Here is a 17,837-nt window from a genome sequence, read left to right as displayed (position 1 = left end):
ATCAGAATGCCTGAAATAATAAGCATACAGTCTTTTCCATGTGAACTCTTTAAATTAATTTAATCAGCATTATGTACAGAACAATAGCTGGCCAACAAATAAAGGATACATGTGGGAATACAAAACACAAAGAGATCCCTTTAAACTGTTATGTCTAACTTAAGATAATGTCAGGAAAAACAAAATTCAGAGTGCAGCTTTCCTTCACTCAATCTCATGCGATGGGATTGAGAACAAAAGAATTCCCTACAGAATCTGATCATTTTCAGATCTTTAAAATGTTACAAAGCAAAACCTAAATGCCCATTAAAAAAAGAAATTATAAGAGGATGTCCAACAAATTACCTACAATTACCAAAACATTTTTTTTTTCTAATTACTTTCCTTTTTATAAAACGGTCAAATTTTACACTGAATAAAATAATTCTATTTTACAACAATAGAACTTTCAACAGTAAAATAGGTTTTTGTTTGAGGTAATTACATAGTTCTGGTACTTGTACAAAATAAAAAATAGATTTCTGTCATTTTCCCCCTTAAAAACAACCAACCACAAATGGTTTGTTTGTTTATTGAACTTGTTTGTCTTCTTCACACACTATGGTTTAAACTTCATATCCTCATTGAGGTCAAAGTCTTTAGACGTTCAGTTTTCCGAGGCAGCATGAGCAATGACTCAATGAAGCCCTCCTCAATAACCCTGTGTCAGTCACCGCTCACTTCCTCAAGAAAAGGCTGAATTAGGGACAGCTCAAACACACCGCTTCCTATCCCAGCCGCTCCGTCCTACCCAAAAGACTTTGCAGACTACGCTACGTCTCGTTTGGAGCAATACTGTCAGCTCCATCAGAAACAAAATATTTGCTTTCCGTGGCAACTGCACGTCGTTTTATGGGGTAAAGCCACTAACATGTAGGGCTTCAAACTGTTCAACTCCAGAACTCAGCAGGAGAAGAAACAACCTGTTGCTCAAGCGCACAGTGAATGGAAATCACTCTATTCTACCACTGATGCTGCCATAAAGAAAAAGAAAAAAAGTTTCGCTATAAAACATACACCTGATAACCTCAGATATGAGTAAAGGCACCGAATAGGTATCCACGTCGCTCACTTAAAAACCCTGGTTCTGTTTAACAAGCTAATATTAATCGCTTCAGAGCATTTTCCTACCATATCATACACTCAGCAGTGAATGACATTTACGGAGGAAAAAGTAAGACATTTAGCCAACATATCTGCTTCCTTTACCTTTTGAGGTCATCCATTTGAGTTTGTCAAGCAGTTAAACCAAGTATACTAATGAAACGATTGCTCTACCAAAGGTGAGGTATACCCTGCTTGATACTGGATTGACTGGACACCACACAGACTACAGTTTACAAGACCAGCACTCTCTGAACACCATTTAGATGCCATCTTACTAGTGCTCAACATTCAAAAATGTTCTTCACTCTGATCTAGATACTTTAGAACCCTAATAACAGACGTAACGCAACACATAGTCCACATACGTCCATCCGATTCCATCGCTTTAAATCATCACATGACCATTCCAAACAGTATCCAAGTGGTGTCTGGGATACCCAAACATAATTTGACTCACTTTCATCCATGATTTGCGGCGTGAAAAAACAGCGCTGTCACTTTAAGGCTTCTCTTTTCGTTTAACGTTTTTTGCGTGATGAAGGCCGTACTGTGGTTTATTGCATAATTGTTTTGTTACTCGTTATCGTTGACATCACTACTAATTGTGTTACCATAATTATCACTGTTGCTATGTACAAATGTCCAACGTCTGTAACAGTTTGTGAGTGGGATCAAAACGGTGTCTGTAAGTGTGTGATGTGCTGATTGGCCGTGGCAGCGTTGGGGGTGGAGCTGTTTGTCAAGTGGGTGGATGAGGGGGCGGAGTCTGAGAGCTGCAGTTCCTCCAGTTTCTTCAGGTACTGATCCCTCAATGCCAGTAGCTCCTTATAGCGCTGCTCCACTGGACTCTGTTGCTGATATGCACAAATATACACAAACATGCACACATGTGAAGTGACAAATGCGTCAAATAGCCACCAGAGGGCAGAAAAAACACTCTTTGACATCAAATAAAGGAAACTGATCACATCTGCATTTTTATGATACAAATGTTTTTTGATGCACATAATAAGACGCTGGAATACTAGTTCTCGGACAAGCATTTTGTATTAATCTATGGTTAGCTGGATAATTATAATAAAAATGTCCAGTTTAATACACAAACGTGGCACTACGGTCTGTACACATTACATTTGAATGTTTTTTCTAGTCTCTTGTTTTGGTGGAATTCAATATGTAAATGATAAACAGTATTAATCTTTGTTATGACTAATGTGGTAAAACATTTATTTATGCCAATGCTGGAGCAGCTTCTGCAAAACCTCTGTAACAGAAAGTGTGTGTGTGTTGATAAGGATGTTCTGAGTGACAGTTCAATGCAGTGCCAGTCAGGACGTAATTAAACTGGAGAGAGGATTTTCTGCACCGCTGAACACACACACACACACACACACACACGTTGGTTTTTGTGGTTTATGGGGACTCTCCATAGGCGTAATGGTTTTTATACTGAACAAACTGTGTGTGCTATTGCCCTACACCAACCCTACACCTAAACTTAGCCCTCACAGGAGACTTTGTGCATTTTTAGATTTTCAAAAAAACACCATTTAGTATGTTTTTTAAGCCTTTTGAATTACGGGGACATAGGCAGTGTCCTCATAAACCACCTTCATATTGTAATACCTCTGTCATACCCATGTCATTATACAAATTTGTGTCCTCATAAACCACATAAACATGCACACACACACACACACACACACACACAGAGCGGCAGATCACACCCACTATAGAAAAGATGCACATGCTTTTTTTTTTCCCCCTTCAGAAATCTGTTTGTATATACCCTAAAAAGTCATCTTATAAAATGCTTATCACCATACAAAATGCTATAGAAACTACATTGTGAATGTATGTTGATACCTGGTGTTGTATGCGAGGGTTCCACCTGATGTAATAAGTCACCCAAAGCTCTAGGTGGCGCATGCTGGCTACAGGGTAAAGCACGCGACTGGACTCTGGTGTGTAGAAGGGGTTTATATACAAGGATGTATCACTATTGACAAAAGCCCACAGAGACACCGTCTTCACCCGAAGGTTCTAGTGAATGAAACAACATGGAAAGAATAGAAGAATCAGAAAGTTAGCATTTTGAATAAACATTACTCCATTATTTAAAGTGAATCTTAAGTATTATTCTATGTTAAAGAAAATGAAAGCAGTTTACACTACCAGTCAAAAGTTTGGAATAACAGGTCAAAGACAGTCAAGACAGTCATGTTGTGAAATATTATTACAATTTAAAATAACTGTTTTCTACGATTATATATTTTAAAATGCAATTAATTTGTGTGATGGGAAAGCTGAATTTTCAGCAGCCATTACTTCCATCTTCAGTGTCACATGATCCTTCAGAAATCATTTGAATATATCTTTTGAACTAAAGTACAGGTGATTTAATTGGTAATACAGAATCAGCTGTTAAGCTGTTGAATATATCGGTAATACAGCAGGTAAGGTGTTGAATCCTTCGGTTAGCAGTAGATGTAAAGTGGGACTGTGTTCCCTAACATTGTTATTGCGGTGGACAGCTCTAGAGGGCCACCAGAATGAATGTTTCATCTCCCCAAAGTGCATTCTACTCTGACTGAGAGTCACTGAAGCATCCCTTTTACTCATGCTCTACTTCACACAATGAGCGCAGAGAGAAATAAAAAGCAATGCGTGCATGTGAGAGAAAGCAAGCAAAGGCCAATATATCTCACTGAAGACAAGTGGCTTTCAGTAAGCAGTGAAGAAGATTGGATTTCAGAGATTCAGAGACAAAGGTGTGATAAAGTTAAAGAAAGGTAGAGTGGAGAACATTTTAATAGATCCAGCCTGTTTCCACAATGCATGTAATAATTATAAATCAATATATAGTGCGATCCAAAAATAAGAGCACATTTATAATTTTAGATTCAAAATCTAGTTAAACCAGGAAATAAACAAAGGATTTTTCAAAATCATGACAAAGTCAAAAAATATTAAGACATTCTGAATTCATATTAATTTCTCAATTCAACTCAATCTATTTATCTGGAAGTATCTGGAAGGCCACCATTTAGAGGCTCTATGCAAAATCAGTAAAAAATATAATTATGGACTGCATTATTACATATAACACTTTACAGATATTCAGGGTAGGAAGGACATTCAAGGTTTGCATATTAATGTGGTTTACTATCACTGACACACCAGTTGTTTGTGACGTGTAGAGCTGCCCTCAACTAAAGATTTTTCAGGTCGACTAGTAGTCGTTCATCTTAAGCATTAGTCGACTAATCGCACGTTTATTAATAAATCATTTCAATCATAATAATGCGCCTTTAATTGCCTACATTGCCTAATAAGCACTCAAGCGCACTCATAAAGCTTGCCATGGCACACCAGCAGAAGTAATGATTATGAATGTGTCAGGGAAAAACAGTGAGGAGGCTCCATTAACATTTTAATAATGTATTAACAAACTAGTGCTTTTTTGTTTAAGTTTTAGTTTAAGTTTAAGTTTTTAAGACATGAAGTTGGCGACACCGACTCGTCATCTCCGCAGTAGTGGATGAACCTGTGCGCATGTTTCATATGGATTACATACTCTGAGAATAACTCTTTTCCATTTGAAAGAGTAGACATTTTGCTCTCTACAAATATATTTTTTTATGTCTAAAGGCAAGCATACATTGAGTTTTGCGCTCAAGTTCACAGAGACAGAGACGGCAGAAAGCGCATCCTGTTTGCTTTTACAAAAGTGCAATGTTTCGTTGTTATTCTGAGTGAACTCAAATAAACAGTTTCTTTACAGATTTGAAATATGTATTACTCTTATCTGTATGACCAAAAATGAGGGATTATTTTATGAGCAAGTGATGCAACGGCGCCTCCATCTGTCCTGTAGTGAGCGTTACTATTCAGCTTCCACACTCTGCACAGACACTTGAACAGCGCACATTTCTCTAGGTTAACATTAGATTGAGCGGCCATATAAAGTTGCTGCTACTTACATATTTCAGATGATAAGCCATATTTGAGGTCGATGAATGATAGGTGAGCGTTTGGATGTCCCGCCCGATGTACTACCACATAGACCACCCTTAACGATCTGTGTAACTTCGCCAATGTGGAATTTTATTTTTTTCTGCGACTAAGCGACTAATAAAATTTTGATCGACTAACGGTTAGTCGATTATTAGGGGGCAGCCCTAGAGACGTGTGTGTGTGTGTTTGTTATTTCTTACATTGCTTTCACGGGCACTCTCACAGTTGTAGAGGAAAGTGCCAAAGCGGCAGCTGTACAGGTGATCCAAGATTACCACCAGGAGACGTTCATTAAACTCAAACGCTGTTGGGAACTGCAGATGTGGGAGAGAGATAAAAGTTAAAGAGATTTACTTGCATTAATGCATTAAACTCTCATTAGCTGGATAAAATCATTTTACAAACCACGTTAAGAAAATGCATTCCAAATATGTATGATTTGGTTTCTTTTGCTGTACTCAAGAGACAATTGAGATGCTGTTTTCTGTGTTTTAAAAGTAGACAATTATGTTCAAGTTCCAATGAAGTACTTAATACTATTGCAGACAATATGCAAAGCTAGCTTTGTTGTTTCTCACTCAATTCCCTCTCAAGGTTACATATTAATATCTCTTAATATCAGCATCCACAAAGACTGAACAGCAGCAAAACCAAGAAAGCCATGCAGGTTTGGAGCAGCATGATAGTTCACATGGCAAGGCAATTAGATCCATACCTGTTTAGTCATTTGCCACACACAGTCAATAAACTGCACAAAGATAGGTGACCTGTCCTGATCTGCATGGTTTTTGTCTCCATGGCCGATTCTCTACACACACACAAACAGTATAATGATTTTTTTTTTTGTTTACACAAAAGCTAAAACACTCAGATGTAGTTTACATTTATTTATGCTCTGTCAACTCTATAAAAGCAATCACCTAATAACATGGCTGACAGAACTCAAAGTCCATCACTACACGTGTGGTTTTGCAGATGCAAGACTTTGTAAACTAAGTTAGAACTCACTGAAGCAAACTTGTGTCCAAAGCTGATCCATTCCTTCTCCAGCAGCACCTGAAAGCCCCTGAGAGTCCTGTAGTATGAATCCAGCATCAGCATGGCCAGAGAGGTGAGCTGAGCTGTGCGGTCCCAGCCGTCACTGCAGTGCACCACCACAGAGCTCCCAGAAGACACCTTATCAGCCACCTGGATGGCCCCTGATAGCACCAGCTAGAGCAAGAAGGAAGGTTGTTACATTAGAGCATGCGGAGTTTTATAATATATTGGTATGCATGAAAAATAAACAAGACAAACCTTAATATGCTCTAGCCAATGGGTGGACTCCAGGCTGGAGAGCCAATGAGACTCCTCCACATTGGGGTAGACAATGTCCTTTAACTTCTTCAGTGACTCCCTCATGACATGGATATTATGGATGTCCAGAAAGACCAGCTCAGCGTTCTGATATGCATCGTCGCCCTCGTAACCCCCTCCTGTGGCCTGGAGGGTAAGAGGTGAGAGGTGTACAGGTTAAGATATGTGATCATGCAGAGAAATTCTGCTCACTTGCTTTCACACTTCAAGAAAAAAAAAGGATCAATAATGCCATTTCAAAATGCTCTGTCAGCAGTGTGGGGTAGCTTTCAAGCACCACTGTGTTCCACTTCTGGGTCCACATTGTGGTTGGGTTTGCTTTAAATTAGTTTTGCAACACACCAAAACTGAGAACATACTCATGCAAAAGCAAACAGTTTTGTTTGTCTAATACAAACCAAGAGTCCAAGACTGACTGGAAAACAGAAAGCAGCCCATACCTTCAGTGGATAAGGTCATAAGTTAGATATGAGGTAAACAAGGAGGGTTTTCATATTCAAGAACTTCTTGGAAATGAATTTGAATCTCTCAGACCTGCCAATAATCCCCACTTATTAGTAACCCACTGGAATCTTACCTTGTTTGCCACAGCATTGACATTGGGCCTGGCGTCATAGATGGTGAGCTTGGTGGTACCATTGGCCTCACGGATTACGTCCAAATAACGTTCATCATCTTTGTTGCGCTTGCCGCTCATTCCCACCAAAGGCTGGCTACACCGCGTGATCACAGCATGGTTCTCTTTATGGAACCACGACAACACCTGAGAGGTGAGGGAAACACATCATCATTACAGATGGTTAAGTTATCAACAAATATTAAAAAGAAAAAAACACATTGTTAAATTGAAGATGAGGAAAACAAAAGAAAGCTTTATCATCATCTAGGGATGCACAATTTGTATTGATATCATATTGGTAATCTGCCAGTATTAGGCATTTTCTTTTTTATTAGTATACTGGATATATATTCAAAATTGGATATATATATTGTCCACAATTGTGCGTGCTTATTTCCCTATTTTTAAATTAAAATGACATTTTCCGTCATCTATTGCTCACTTAATCTTTAAAAACAGTATTAGTGTAATAAAACTGTTAATCACTCTATATCTTTAACAGATCTATAATATTGTGATGCATAAATCCACCTGTAGCATTTAAAATGACTGATTTTAGTTTTTAGATTTTTTTTTCCATTTATTTAGACAAACTAGCACAGAATTTTAATGTTGGGTATTTATTGGTCATCGTCATTTATTGGTTATCAGCCATAAAACAAAAATAATGATTAGCTTACTGCATTGGGCAGAATTTGAATATTACTGCATCTCTGTCAGTATCATCATACAGAGATATATAAACATCTAACCACACATATCATAGTAAATATGTGAAAGTATATACAGTGGTGTGAAAAAGTGTTGGCCCCCTTCCTGATTTTTATTTTTTTTGCATGTTTGTCACACTTTAATGTTTCAGATAACGTTCTGAAACAGGTTACGTCAACAACAGATCATCAAACAAATTTAAATATTAATCAAAGATAACACAAGTAAACACAGCATGCAGTTTTTAAATGAAGGGTTTTTTTTATGAAGGGAAAACAAATCCAAACCCACATGGCCCTGTGTGAAAAAGTGTTTGCCACAAAAGTCACAAAAGACCCCACAACAACATCTAAAGAACTGCAGGCCTCACTTGCCTCAGTTAAGTTCAGTGTTCATGACCCCACCATAAGAAAGAGACTGGGCAAAAATGGCCTCCATGGCAGAGTTCCAAGACAAAAACCACTGCTGAGCAAAAAGAACATAAAGCTCATCTCAGTTTTGCCAGAAAACATCTTGATGATGCCCAATACTGTGGACTGACGAGACAAAAGTTGAACTTTTTGGAAGGTGTGTGTCCCATTACATCTAGCGTAAAAATAACACAGCATTTCAGAAACAGAACATCATACCAACAGTAAAATATGGTGGTGGTAGTGTGATGGTCTGGGGCTGTTTTGCTGCTTCAGGACCTGGAAGACTTGCTGTGATAAATGGAACCATGAATTCAGCTGTCTACCAAAAAATCCTGAAGGACAATGTCCGGCCATCTGTTCGTGACCTCAAGCTGAAGCGAACTTGGGTTCTGCAGCAGGACAATGATCCAAAACACACCAGCAAATCCACCTCTGAATGGTTGAGGAAAAACAAAATGAAGACTTTGGAGTGGCCTAGTCAAAGTCCTGACCTGAATCCTATTGAGATGCTGTGGCATTAACTTAAAAAGGCGGTTCATGCTCGAAAACCCTTCAATGTGGCTGAATTACAACAATTCTGCTAAGATGAGTGGGCCAAAATTCCTCCACAGCGCTGTAACACTCATTGCAAGTTATCGCAAACGCTTAATTGCAGTTGTTGCTGCTAAGGGTGGCCCAACCAGTTATTAGGTTTAGGGGGCAAGCACTTTTTCACACAGGGCCATGTGGGTTTGGATTTTGTTTTCCCTTCATAATAAAAAACTTAATTCAAAAACTGCATGTTGTGTTTACTCATGTTATCTTTGATAAATATTTTAAAAATTTGTTTGATGATCTGAAACATTAAAGTGTGACAAACATGCAAAAAAATAAAAAAATCAGGAAGGAGGCCAACACTTTTTCACACCACTGTATACTATCAGATAAATCAGAAAAGCATTGCTTTCTTATTTAGGACCCTGGACCACAAAACCAGTCTTCAGTGTCAATTTCTCAAAATTTAGATTTATACATCATCTGAAAGCTGATTAAATAAGCTTTCCATTGATGTGTGGTTTGTTAGGATCTGACAATATTTGGCTGAGATACAACTATTTGAAAATCTGGAATCTGAGGGTGCAAAAAAATCTAAATATTGAGAAAATCGCCTTTAAAGTTGTCCAAATGAAGTCCCTAGCAATGCATAGTACTAATCAAAAATTAATATTTATGGTAAGAAATTTACAAAATATCTTCATGGAACATGATCTTTACTTAATAACCTAATGATCTTTGGCATAAAAGAAAAATCGATAATTTTGACACATACAGTGTATTTTTGGCTATTACTACAAATATACCCCAGCGACTTAAGTCTTTAAGACTTAAACAGCCTGCGTTATGCAGCAGAAGCTCGAATATAACCTTCCAACAAAAACCACACCATGATTATGGCCTTTCATACTGGTCATCTGTGAAAGAGCTCACCGGGATGCGGCAGCGGGAGCGGAAGGTAGCGACTCTTTTAAGATCATCCTCTGTGGCCTTGTATGGAACAACAAGAATTGTGGGATAGGTGTCACACAGCTCGTAGTTCTTATTGATGAAAGTGACCCTCCACTCATTATTGGGTACACCCTGACAACCAGAACAGAAAAACAACTCGCAATCTTTAGTAAAAGTACACCGTGCAATATTTTATGCCATTACATTAGAATTATTATATTTGCAAGTGAATGGTGAATGTGAGAAGGATGAACAAGGGCAGCACGACTGTTTCTACACTATAACAAGCCCTGGCATCTGGTCCTCACCTGCCTCCTGTACTCTTCCATGGCCTCATAAACGTTCCAGCCATTCTCCTCATACTTCTCCTGACTCAGAAAGGCAAAGAGTTGCTGTGAAAGTCAAAGAAAGAAAAGTGAGAGAGTATTTCATGCATTCTGCTACTGATGAAAGCCAGTTGTGAAATGCTGAATTGTTGAAACAACACTTAATCGCACTGCATTAAATTCACAGAAGTGATTCATTTAGTTTTAAATCATTTCTGAATGAATCTAAAAATCAGCATTTGAGAATAAAGTTAAACACCAAACACTAACCATTCCATGAGACAGTGGGAAAGCATATTTGAAAATAATCTCGAAGATGTCTCTTCGACTGTGGCCCTCTTGCTTCAGAGCAAATCGTAGGTTCCTCATGTCCTGACACACACACACAAAATGATTTGAGAATGTCAGACTTTCAAAAAGAGGATGCTAGCTCTGCTCTAACCTAACCGATCACATTTTCATACTATAGCGGCTTACATTCAAAGCAGAAGCTGTAAAGAAGTGCTCTTAAAAACACATGAAAGTACTAACATTTATAGAAAATATTCAAAAACGTTTTTGGAGCTAGCGGATATTAACTGTGATATTACAACATGCAGTATGTCGAGTTCAAAGTTGGCTTGCGATTATTCAGGATCCTACGACCACTTTTCCCCTCATTTGCTTTCTCAAACATTAGCAGTTATGAAATATGAATTTCTAGGGCTTTGTGTGAGCGATACCTTGCAGGTGATTTCAAGCCCATAGGAGTTCTCTCCTCGACTGGAGGCTCCGCCCATCTTCTCTACACGGCTTATGACACCTAATGGCACGTCCAGGGTAACTGGCGTCTCCTTTAGACAGGAAGTGACAACAATCTTACACATGTAACTATACATTAAACTATACATACTATAAACACCTCAGAAGTGACACTTTCAGTTCCTAGCAATTATAGTAAATATGTGCTAAAGCATGTCACATTAAGTTTGTTTAATAGGTCTTTGGTTCCATCTCACCAGTCCACTAACATTTTTGTGTGACACCATTAGATCTTCAATGTAAAACATAAGATTTCAAAACAGTTTGCATTACTGTATCGATGAATTTCACAATTTTGTGTACCTTTGGATTTTTTTTCTTTCTGCCACTTTGTCAGGCTGACAGATCATGGCAACAGACCCCAGCAATAATCAAAACATCCACAAAACAGGGGTGCAGGAGTCCGCTACCATGTGCCAACCAAAGACAGAGCCAGAACCAAGATGAAATATTCTCTGATATGATGTGATACGAAATCCCTCCTTCTTCCTGTCCTCTCATATCCTTCTCTTTTCTCTTTTAATACAGACTAACAGATGTGTGCTATAACTAAAGTTGGACACTAAAATTTGATCCAAAATAATGTATGCGGAAACATGCCTTCAAAGGAGAAATTGAGAAGGAAAGACTGAAAGAGAAGGAAATGGGTAAGCTGGTTTTAAAGGAGCACCTGACATGGCCTCAGAATGACTGTGCCTGAACACGTAGAGAACTAATGCGTTGCAATTTTGGGAAATGAAAATTAAAGTTTCTCTTACTGAGTCAGTGTTCTTGAAGTAGAGTCTGTAGTTGGTGATGAACACCTTTCCTTTGACTGCAGCATTAAAAGGGCAGATGTAGATGATGTCTTTATCTGAGGAGTAAAAGAAAGTGGGAAATACAAATAAAGCTCAACATTTATTCAATTCCATAAAGTCTGTCTTAAAATGTCTGTTTGAAACTATTAAAGATGCATTGAAGTTACTTCTGACAAACATGTTTTGTCAAAACGTAGTACACTCACATTAAACAAAGATTCCAGTCATATCAGTGTTCAAGACAAAATTATAGTATATAACAAAAGAGTGGTCCCCCCTCGTACGGGCTGCCATTTTGAGATCACATGACCTGCGAGGTACTTTATTTTGATAGCCTTCTATTATTAATTATTATCTATTATTATTAAATACAACTGTGTAATGCTGCCAATATGTTGGTTTGCCAGCCACCGTAAAAAAAAAAAGCCTAAAGCAACAGGTGGACTGGAGTGTGAAACACTGGATGCCGCACACATGAACAAGGTTAAAACTGTTTAAATACTGGTTGGTTTTCATGAGTCAGAGCACTTAGGCAATGATTAGCATGCAATACTGTCTTGACTCACTTTATTAAGCATTTTAGGTGCTATGCTAAGGTAATGTGTACAGTGAACATGACAAATTTCATAGTATTCTCATGCAAAGTAAGCATGTACTGTATGCATGCAGCCTGATTTTTCTAACTGCACACAATCTGTATGCTCAACTTGCATATGCGTCTTGAATTATTTCACATCAATAACTTTAGGAGAGAAATAGTGCAGACACTGGACAAGGATGAAACTTTCTAGTTTTCATGTGTCATGCACACTATCAAATGGAGCATACTTTGAAAGGCAATGTGTTTGGCTATATAAAACTATACAAAAAAATTACATATTCTACTTAAAATGTTATTTTTTTAAATACATTTGTTAAATTGTATAGGTTTCATGATTTAATTAACTAGACATGATTTTTGATTACTAAAATTTAACTTGAGTCCATAAAAAACCTGAATAGCTAAAAAACTAAAAAGTTTATCAGCGTTTTTGAATCAACAGTTTTAGAACTAGCACGTTATTTGAACATTACAAATGGTCAATATTAAAATGCATTTTAAAATCTACAAGTATGACCAAAATGCTTATGGAGATATCAGACTAATTCTTATTCAATAAGAGCCCAGAAGCACACTCTCACTCACCGATCACTCTCTCTTCTCCCGGCAGCATGGCAACATCTGCCAGCGGCTCCATCTTAAGGCTCTCTCTGGACGCCTGTCAAAACATGCAGGAACATTGGGTTGACATGGGCACATCCCGCACACGCACACAAACGCTCTCAAATAAGGATGATCACAACCATTTCTACACTACTCACAACATTAATACACTACAGTTCTACACCAGACATGATTGTACTCAGTGGCATCTGATCAGAGGAAAAGAAAAACGCTGGGGAAAAAAACCTGAGAGTGACAGGAATGGAAGAGGAAGTAGTGAAGAGAGGAAAATAAAGAGTAAGAGGGGATTGTCCTCTTTCACCCTCTGTCTGTGAGCACCAGTCTGATGCTCTATGTGTGTGTGTGTGTGTGTGTGTGATCAGGGATCCAGATTGTCTTTCCCTGGGCTATTTTCCTGCTGCCAGTTGAAGGTTAGTGAACTGGAATGCGAGCCAAGAGTGCCATTCGCTGTGTGTAGTCGTTTATTCTGTCTGCCTTTTGCTGCTGTTCAGTGTTTTGCATGTCATAACCCTGTGGGCAGAATTAAGCAAGGGCTTCTGGGTAATGGTCTAGCCCGTGTTCTCGAGATGACAAATGGAGCAGCCAAACACACACACACACACACACACACAGTGATCCTAGCTGGGAATCTAACCTGGTAGTTGGGTAAACAGAAGAGGACAGATGAGGAAGGGGGAGCATAAAAAAAACTGCCAACTAGTAAGCGGATTAAAAGAGACAACGTTAAAAGACATCTTAAAGGTACAGCGTGTATTTTCTGCAACATTCGTCTGCAATTGTTCACAGCCATCTGGGAAATCAAGCCCAAATGGCTTAGTTATAGTCGTTCCTGCATATTAAGCTGCGATAGGAAAAAGAAAGAAAGAAAGAAAGAAAAAGAAAGGAGACTGACTAAGATAAAAGAGACAAGCAGAGGCAATCACAGAGACAGATGGACGGTTCTCTGTACAAAATCTCTCTAGCTGTCCTCGGGGACCCTAGAAAAATGGAGAGTCGGGTTCTGCTGCCTATCACCTGCCAGGTGTTACAGCTCCACTAACATATGTATGGAACAGCAGTCTCCTGGCTCAAGTGCTAGCGATGTGCCAACTCCCTGTCTGCCTGGACTCCCCTCTGCCCAGAGAGGTTACATGTGCCAAGCCAGACACTACATATGCATGTGTTTATGTAGGGAGGGGCGCTCTGCTTTTAAAGGAAACAATCTATTTCGCTTTAACCATTAAGACAAGTTCCTCTATGAATTACTAAATTTTCACACATTTAGCAACATGCAATATGCAAGCGTATTATTAATCACTCTATAAATGTACTGACTAGCTAATCTGGACTGAGTGCACATTTTGGTCTTAAAATAGGTCAGCTAGACAGATGATAAATAACGTGGACATCAAGTTTCTTTTTTAATATCATGATCCTATGTATAAAAATATTACAATATAATGTATTACATTTTATTATATTTCATATATAATTATAATTAACCCTATTCTAAATTAAATGAAATCATATATATTTTCACCATTTGCTTTTGTCTCCAAAAAGACAATTTTTTTTAAACGGCACTAATACTCGATGTGGTCTTGAAAACGCTGTAAAATAACTCAAATGTAAAAGAAGTGGCGTCAATAAAAGAAGTACAAGCAGCATATGCCTCTTCTACAGCATCTATATGGCTGCTTAATACTATAGGAATGCAGAGCAAAGGGCAGCTCTATTGATACCAGTGAAGCGCATTATTAATTCATGCAGAAAACTAAAGTCTAACCCTCCTACAACAGCATTGCACACTTACAAGATAATGTAGTTTTGTAAAGCAAAGGGGGAAAAGTGAGAAATAATCTGTTACAGTCAAAGGACAGGAGGACAGCACAATTACAGCATGTCTGCACGCAGGATTCACTCACGTTTGGGCTGGAGCTGTTCCCCAGAGGACTGGAGTTGTAAGGTGCTATAGGAGCCGAGGCCATCGCTGGGTTTGCTTCTTCCACCTCCACAAGAGACATGTCATTTTTCTTTCAGCTCAACAATAAAGATTTTTTTTTCTTCTGCTGGCTAGTAGTTTAGATTTGTAGGATGTCCTGTCTACATTTTCAGTCGACTCGCCATAAAAATATATTTATTTCTGACATCAAGATTTTTAAAATGGGTAACTATGACAGGAACAAATTAATAAACATGCTTTTGCTGAACAAAAATGGTATAAAGTGATTTTTCATCTACACTATCATTCAAAAGTTTGGGGTCGGTAAGATTTTTTGAAAGAGGTCTCTTATATTCACAAAAGCTACATTTAATTCATCACAATTAAATTATTATATATTGTGAAGTACTATTACAATTTAAACTAAACCATTTCTTTAAATAGAAAACAGTTAATGTAATTTATTCCAGTGATGGCAAAGCGGAATTTTCATCAGCAATTGCCTCAGTCTTTTGCATTTTAATATGCTTGTTTAGTGCTTAAATAAGATTTCTTATTATCATCAATATTGAAAACTGTTGTGCTACTTACATTTTTGTGAAAAACGTGATCATTTTTATTTCAAGAACATCATTTATTTGAAACCGAAATTTGAAAATCATACTGACCACAAACTTTTGAATGATAGCCTGTGTAAGCCATTAATAACCAGGGTACTAATTATTAACAACATTATTAATAACCATTACCATAGTATAATATGTAATTCGGCAGATTTCACAAGACCAATGTGCAATACAAACAGACAAATATTTAAATCTGCAAGGCAAAAACAAGTTTATGACCAAACAATGTCAGACAGAAGTGTCAGTTTGCTCTCGGCCATCTGTATTGTTGAACTCTTTGTATAGAGTTTTCAACTTGAAATTATAAAACAGTACGACAGGCAGCTACGAAAACAGAGAGGGTTAGGGAATGTGGTTGGAAAATTATGCTGGTCACATTCAAACCTGGGCCAGCTTCGACTGATACGTCATTCAAATTATGTATTTTCTACGATCCCTAATGTTCTCAAAAAGCACAGTTGCTTTTTCTAGTCATGTTCAATTTTTTTTTTTTTTTTTTTGCACAAACTACCACAGAGTGGAAGTGAGAGGAAAATATGAAACATACTGTGAATAAACAGCAACACCACAGCTGTGAAAGTTAATGAACATCATGTCAAGTTATGCATTGTGGGATAGATATGCTGACAAATCTTCAATTGATAAAATGATTTTGATTGAACCATGGCAATGCCATAATAATTTGGACATGAATTGTTTCAATTAGCCATCTTTATTTGAAATGTATAATATTAACATGAATTTAATCATAATAATTATTGGTTTAATAAACTTTATTTAATAAAAATATAAAAGATGTTTGTATAAAAGCCACCCAACAACCCAAACATGCCATAAGCTTTTTCATGTTGACAACAAACGCCTCAGCAATATGTCTGCATAAAGACCACATCAGCATCGCAATCACTATTTGGGCTAAATATACACTTTTTTCATTAACTGTGATGTTGAAAACACAAGTTCAGATCTCGGCGTCATTGTGGGGCAAATATGAAGCTCTGAGTTTCAAATGGACACCTGAGGGAACGACACATGATGTTAGTGGTTAGAGACAGGCATGTAAATGTTTACAGCACCAGCCTAGGTGAGGGAGAGACTCAGAGTTATATATAATGATGATAGGACTGTTGTAGCTCTTACATGACGATGCACATTTACAGCCTTCTTCCCCTGCTGCCTATAAAGCAAATGGCTTTTAACTAAGAGATAAGAGAGAGCAATGAAATCAATCTGTCAAGGGCAGTTTCACTTCAAAATACTCATACTCCAAACACTCTAACCCTAAGGCTTTAAATACCCGGATCAACACTTTCACTAACTTATGTGATGGAAAATTATGAGCAGTATTTATCTGGCCCATTATATGTGCTCATATCCACTTCCATTCATACACAATGCCAGATAACGACATACGCATCACAACAAGCTTCTCAAGTGTCTAAAAAGTCAACTTTTATAACTTCTCGCGATTTCGTGGGAGCTCTTCCACTGTGAATGTATTCCTGTGACCAGGAAATAGCTCGGGCCTATCTCTACGACAGCTCTCAAGTGCTACATTTACCCTTGAGTCCGCTCCAAGCAGCCCTAAATACAGACCAGACCCTCGCCGAAAAGTCATAACGCGCGACCCGAGCAATATTGGGTTTGCAAATGTCTTTACTTACCCAGAAACTGCAATTCTCCGTTCCTCAGATCGCCAGTCTGTTTTGCACCGCCGCAGGAAGCGCTCAGCCCGAGTCACGTGACAGCGGTCACGGCGCCCATTGGCTACTTGTCAAATCATGTACTGCAAGGAATTTAGGGAGTTGTATTTTTCTTCTTCTTTTTACGGCGGTTGGAGTTGTATTTTTGATAAGGGCGGTGAAATAAGAAGCTCGTTCTTAAAACGTGCTGTCAAACCTTAACGTTTCTGTCGTGAAAATGATTACAGATATTGAAAATACTCCATTTAAAAGCATTTAACTTATTATTTAATCACACAAAATGAATAACATTTTTATACTAAATCTTAATATAAAAATGACAATCCTACACTTAGCTACATTATTTTATGCATCACTTCAGGATCTATCTAATGTGTAATTAACAAAGTAAATAATTAAAAATTAATGTTTGAAAAAAAATAGATTTTTGGAATAGCCTAATCAATTGTTGAAAATCAATAAAGTCAAAAATCAGTGCAAGATCACAATTTTAACCATATATGTGACCATGGACCACAAAGATTATACATCATATGAAAATTGAATAAATAAGCTTTGGTTTGTTAGGATAGGACAATATTTGCCTGAGAACTATTTGAAAATCTGGAATCCGAAGGTGCAAAAAAAATCTAAATATTGAGAAAATCGCCTTCAAAGTTGTCCAAAATGAAGTTCTTACCAATGCATATTA

General features: G+C 37.7%; 1 protein-coding gene across 3 annotated transcripts; it reads right to left on the bottom strand.

Moving 5' to 3' along the window:
- Positions 1 to 36: 36 nt before the first annotated feature.
- Positions 37 to 17,186, bottom strand: LOC306880196 (myotubularin-like; the record flags this gene model as incomplete). 3 transcript variants are annotated; one of them, XM_079433552.1, is made up of 15 exons in its annotated part: positions 37 to 2,000; positions 3,013 to 3,189; positions 5,364 to 5,477; positions 5,879 to 5,971; positions 6,172 to 6,375; positions 6,460 to 6,645; positions 7,097 to 7,282; positions 9,730 to 9,879; positions 10,056 to 10,139; positions 10,344 to 10,445; positions 10,796 to 10,906; positions 11,633 to 11,727; positions 12,858 to 12,930; positions 14,801 to 14,884; positions 17,108 to 17,186. In XM_079433552.1, 14 exons carry the CDS (start codon positions 14,861 to 14,863, stop codon positions 1,818 to 1,820), a joined length of 1,821 nt encoding a protein of 606 aa, XP_079289678.1. In that variant the 3' UTR covers positions 37 to 1,817. The 3 variants fall into 3 exon arrangements, with proteins under 3 accessions (XP_079289678.1, XP_079289680.1, XP_079289679.1); XM_079433554.1 differs by lacking the exon at positions 17,108 to 17,186 and adding an exon at positions 16,980 to 17,061 and having other exon boundaries at positions 14,801 to 14,877; XM_079433553.1 differs by lacking the exon at positions 17,108 to 17,186 and adding an exon at positions 16,584 to 16,729.
- Positions 17,187 to 17,837: the final 651 nt, after the last annotated feature.

Source organism: Barbus barbus, assembly GCF_936440315.1.
Source record: "Barbus barbus genome assembly, chromosome: 2".
In the NCBI taxonomy this organism is placed as follows: domain Eukaryota; kingdom Metazoa; phylum Chordata; class Actinopteri; order Cypriniformes; family Cyprinidae; genus Barbus; species Barbus barbus.
The sequence above is the reverse complement of the archived record's forward strand: the minus strand, read 5'-3'. Positions and strand labels throughout refer to the sequence as shown.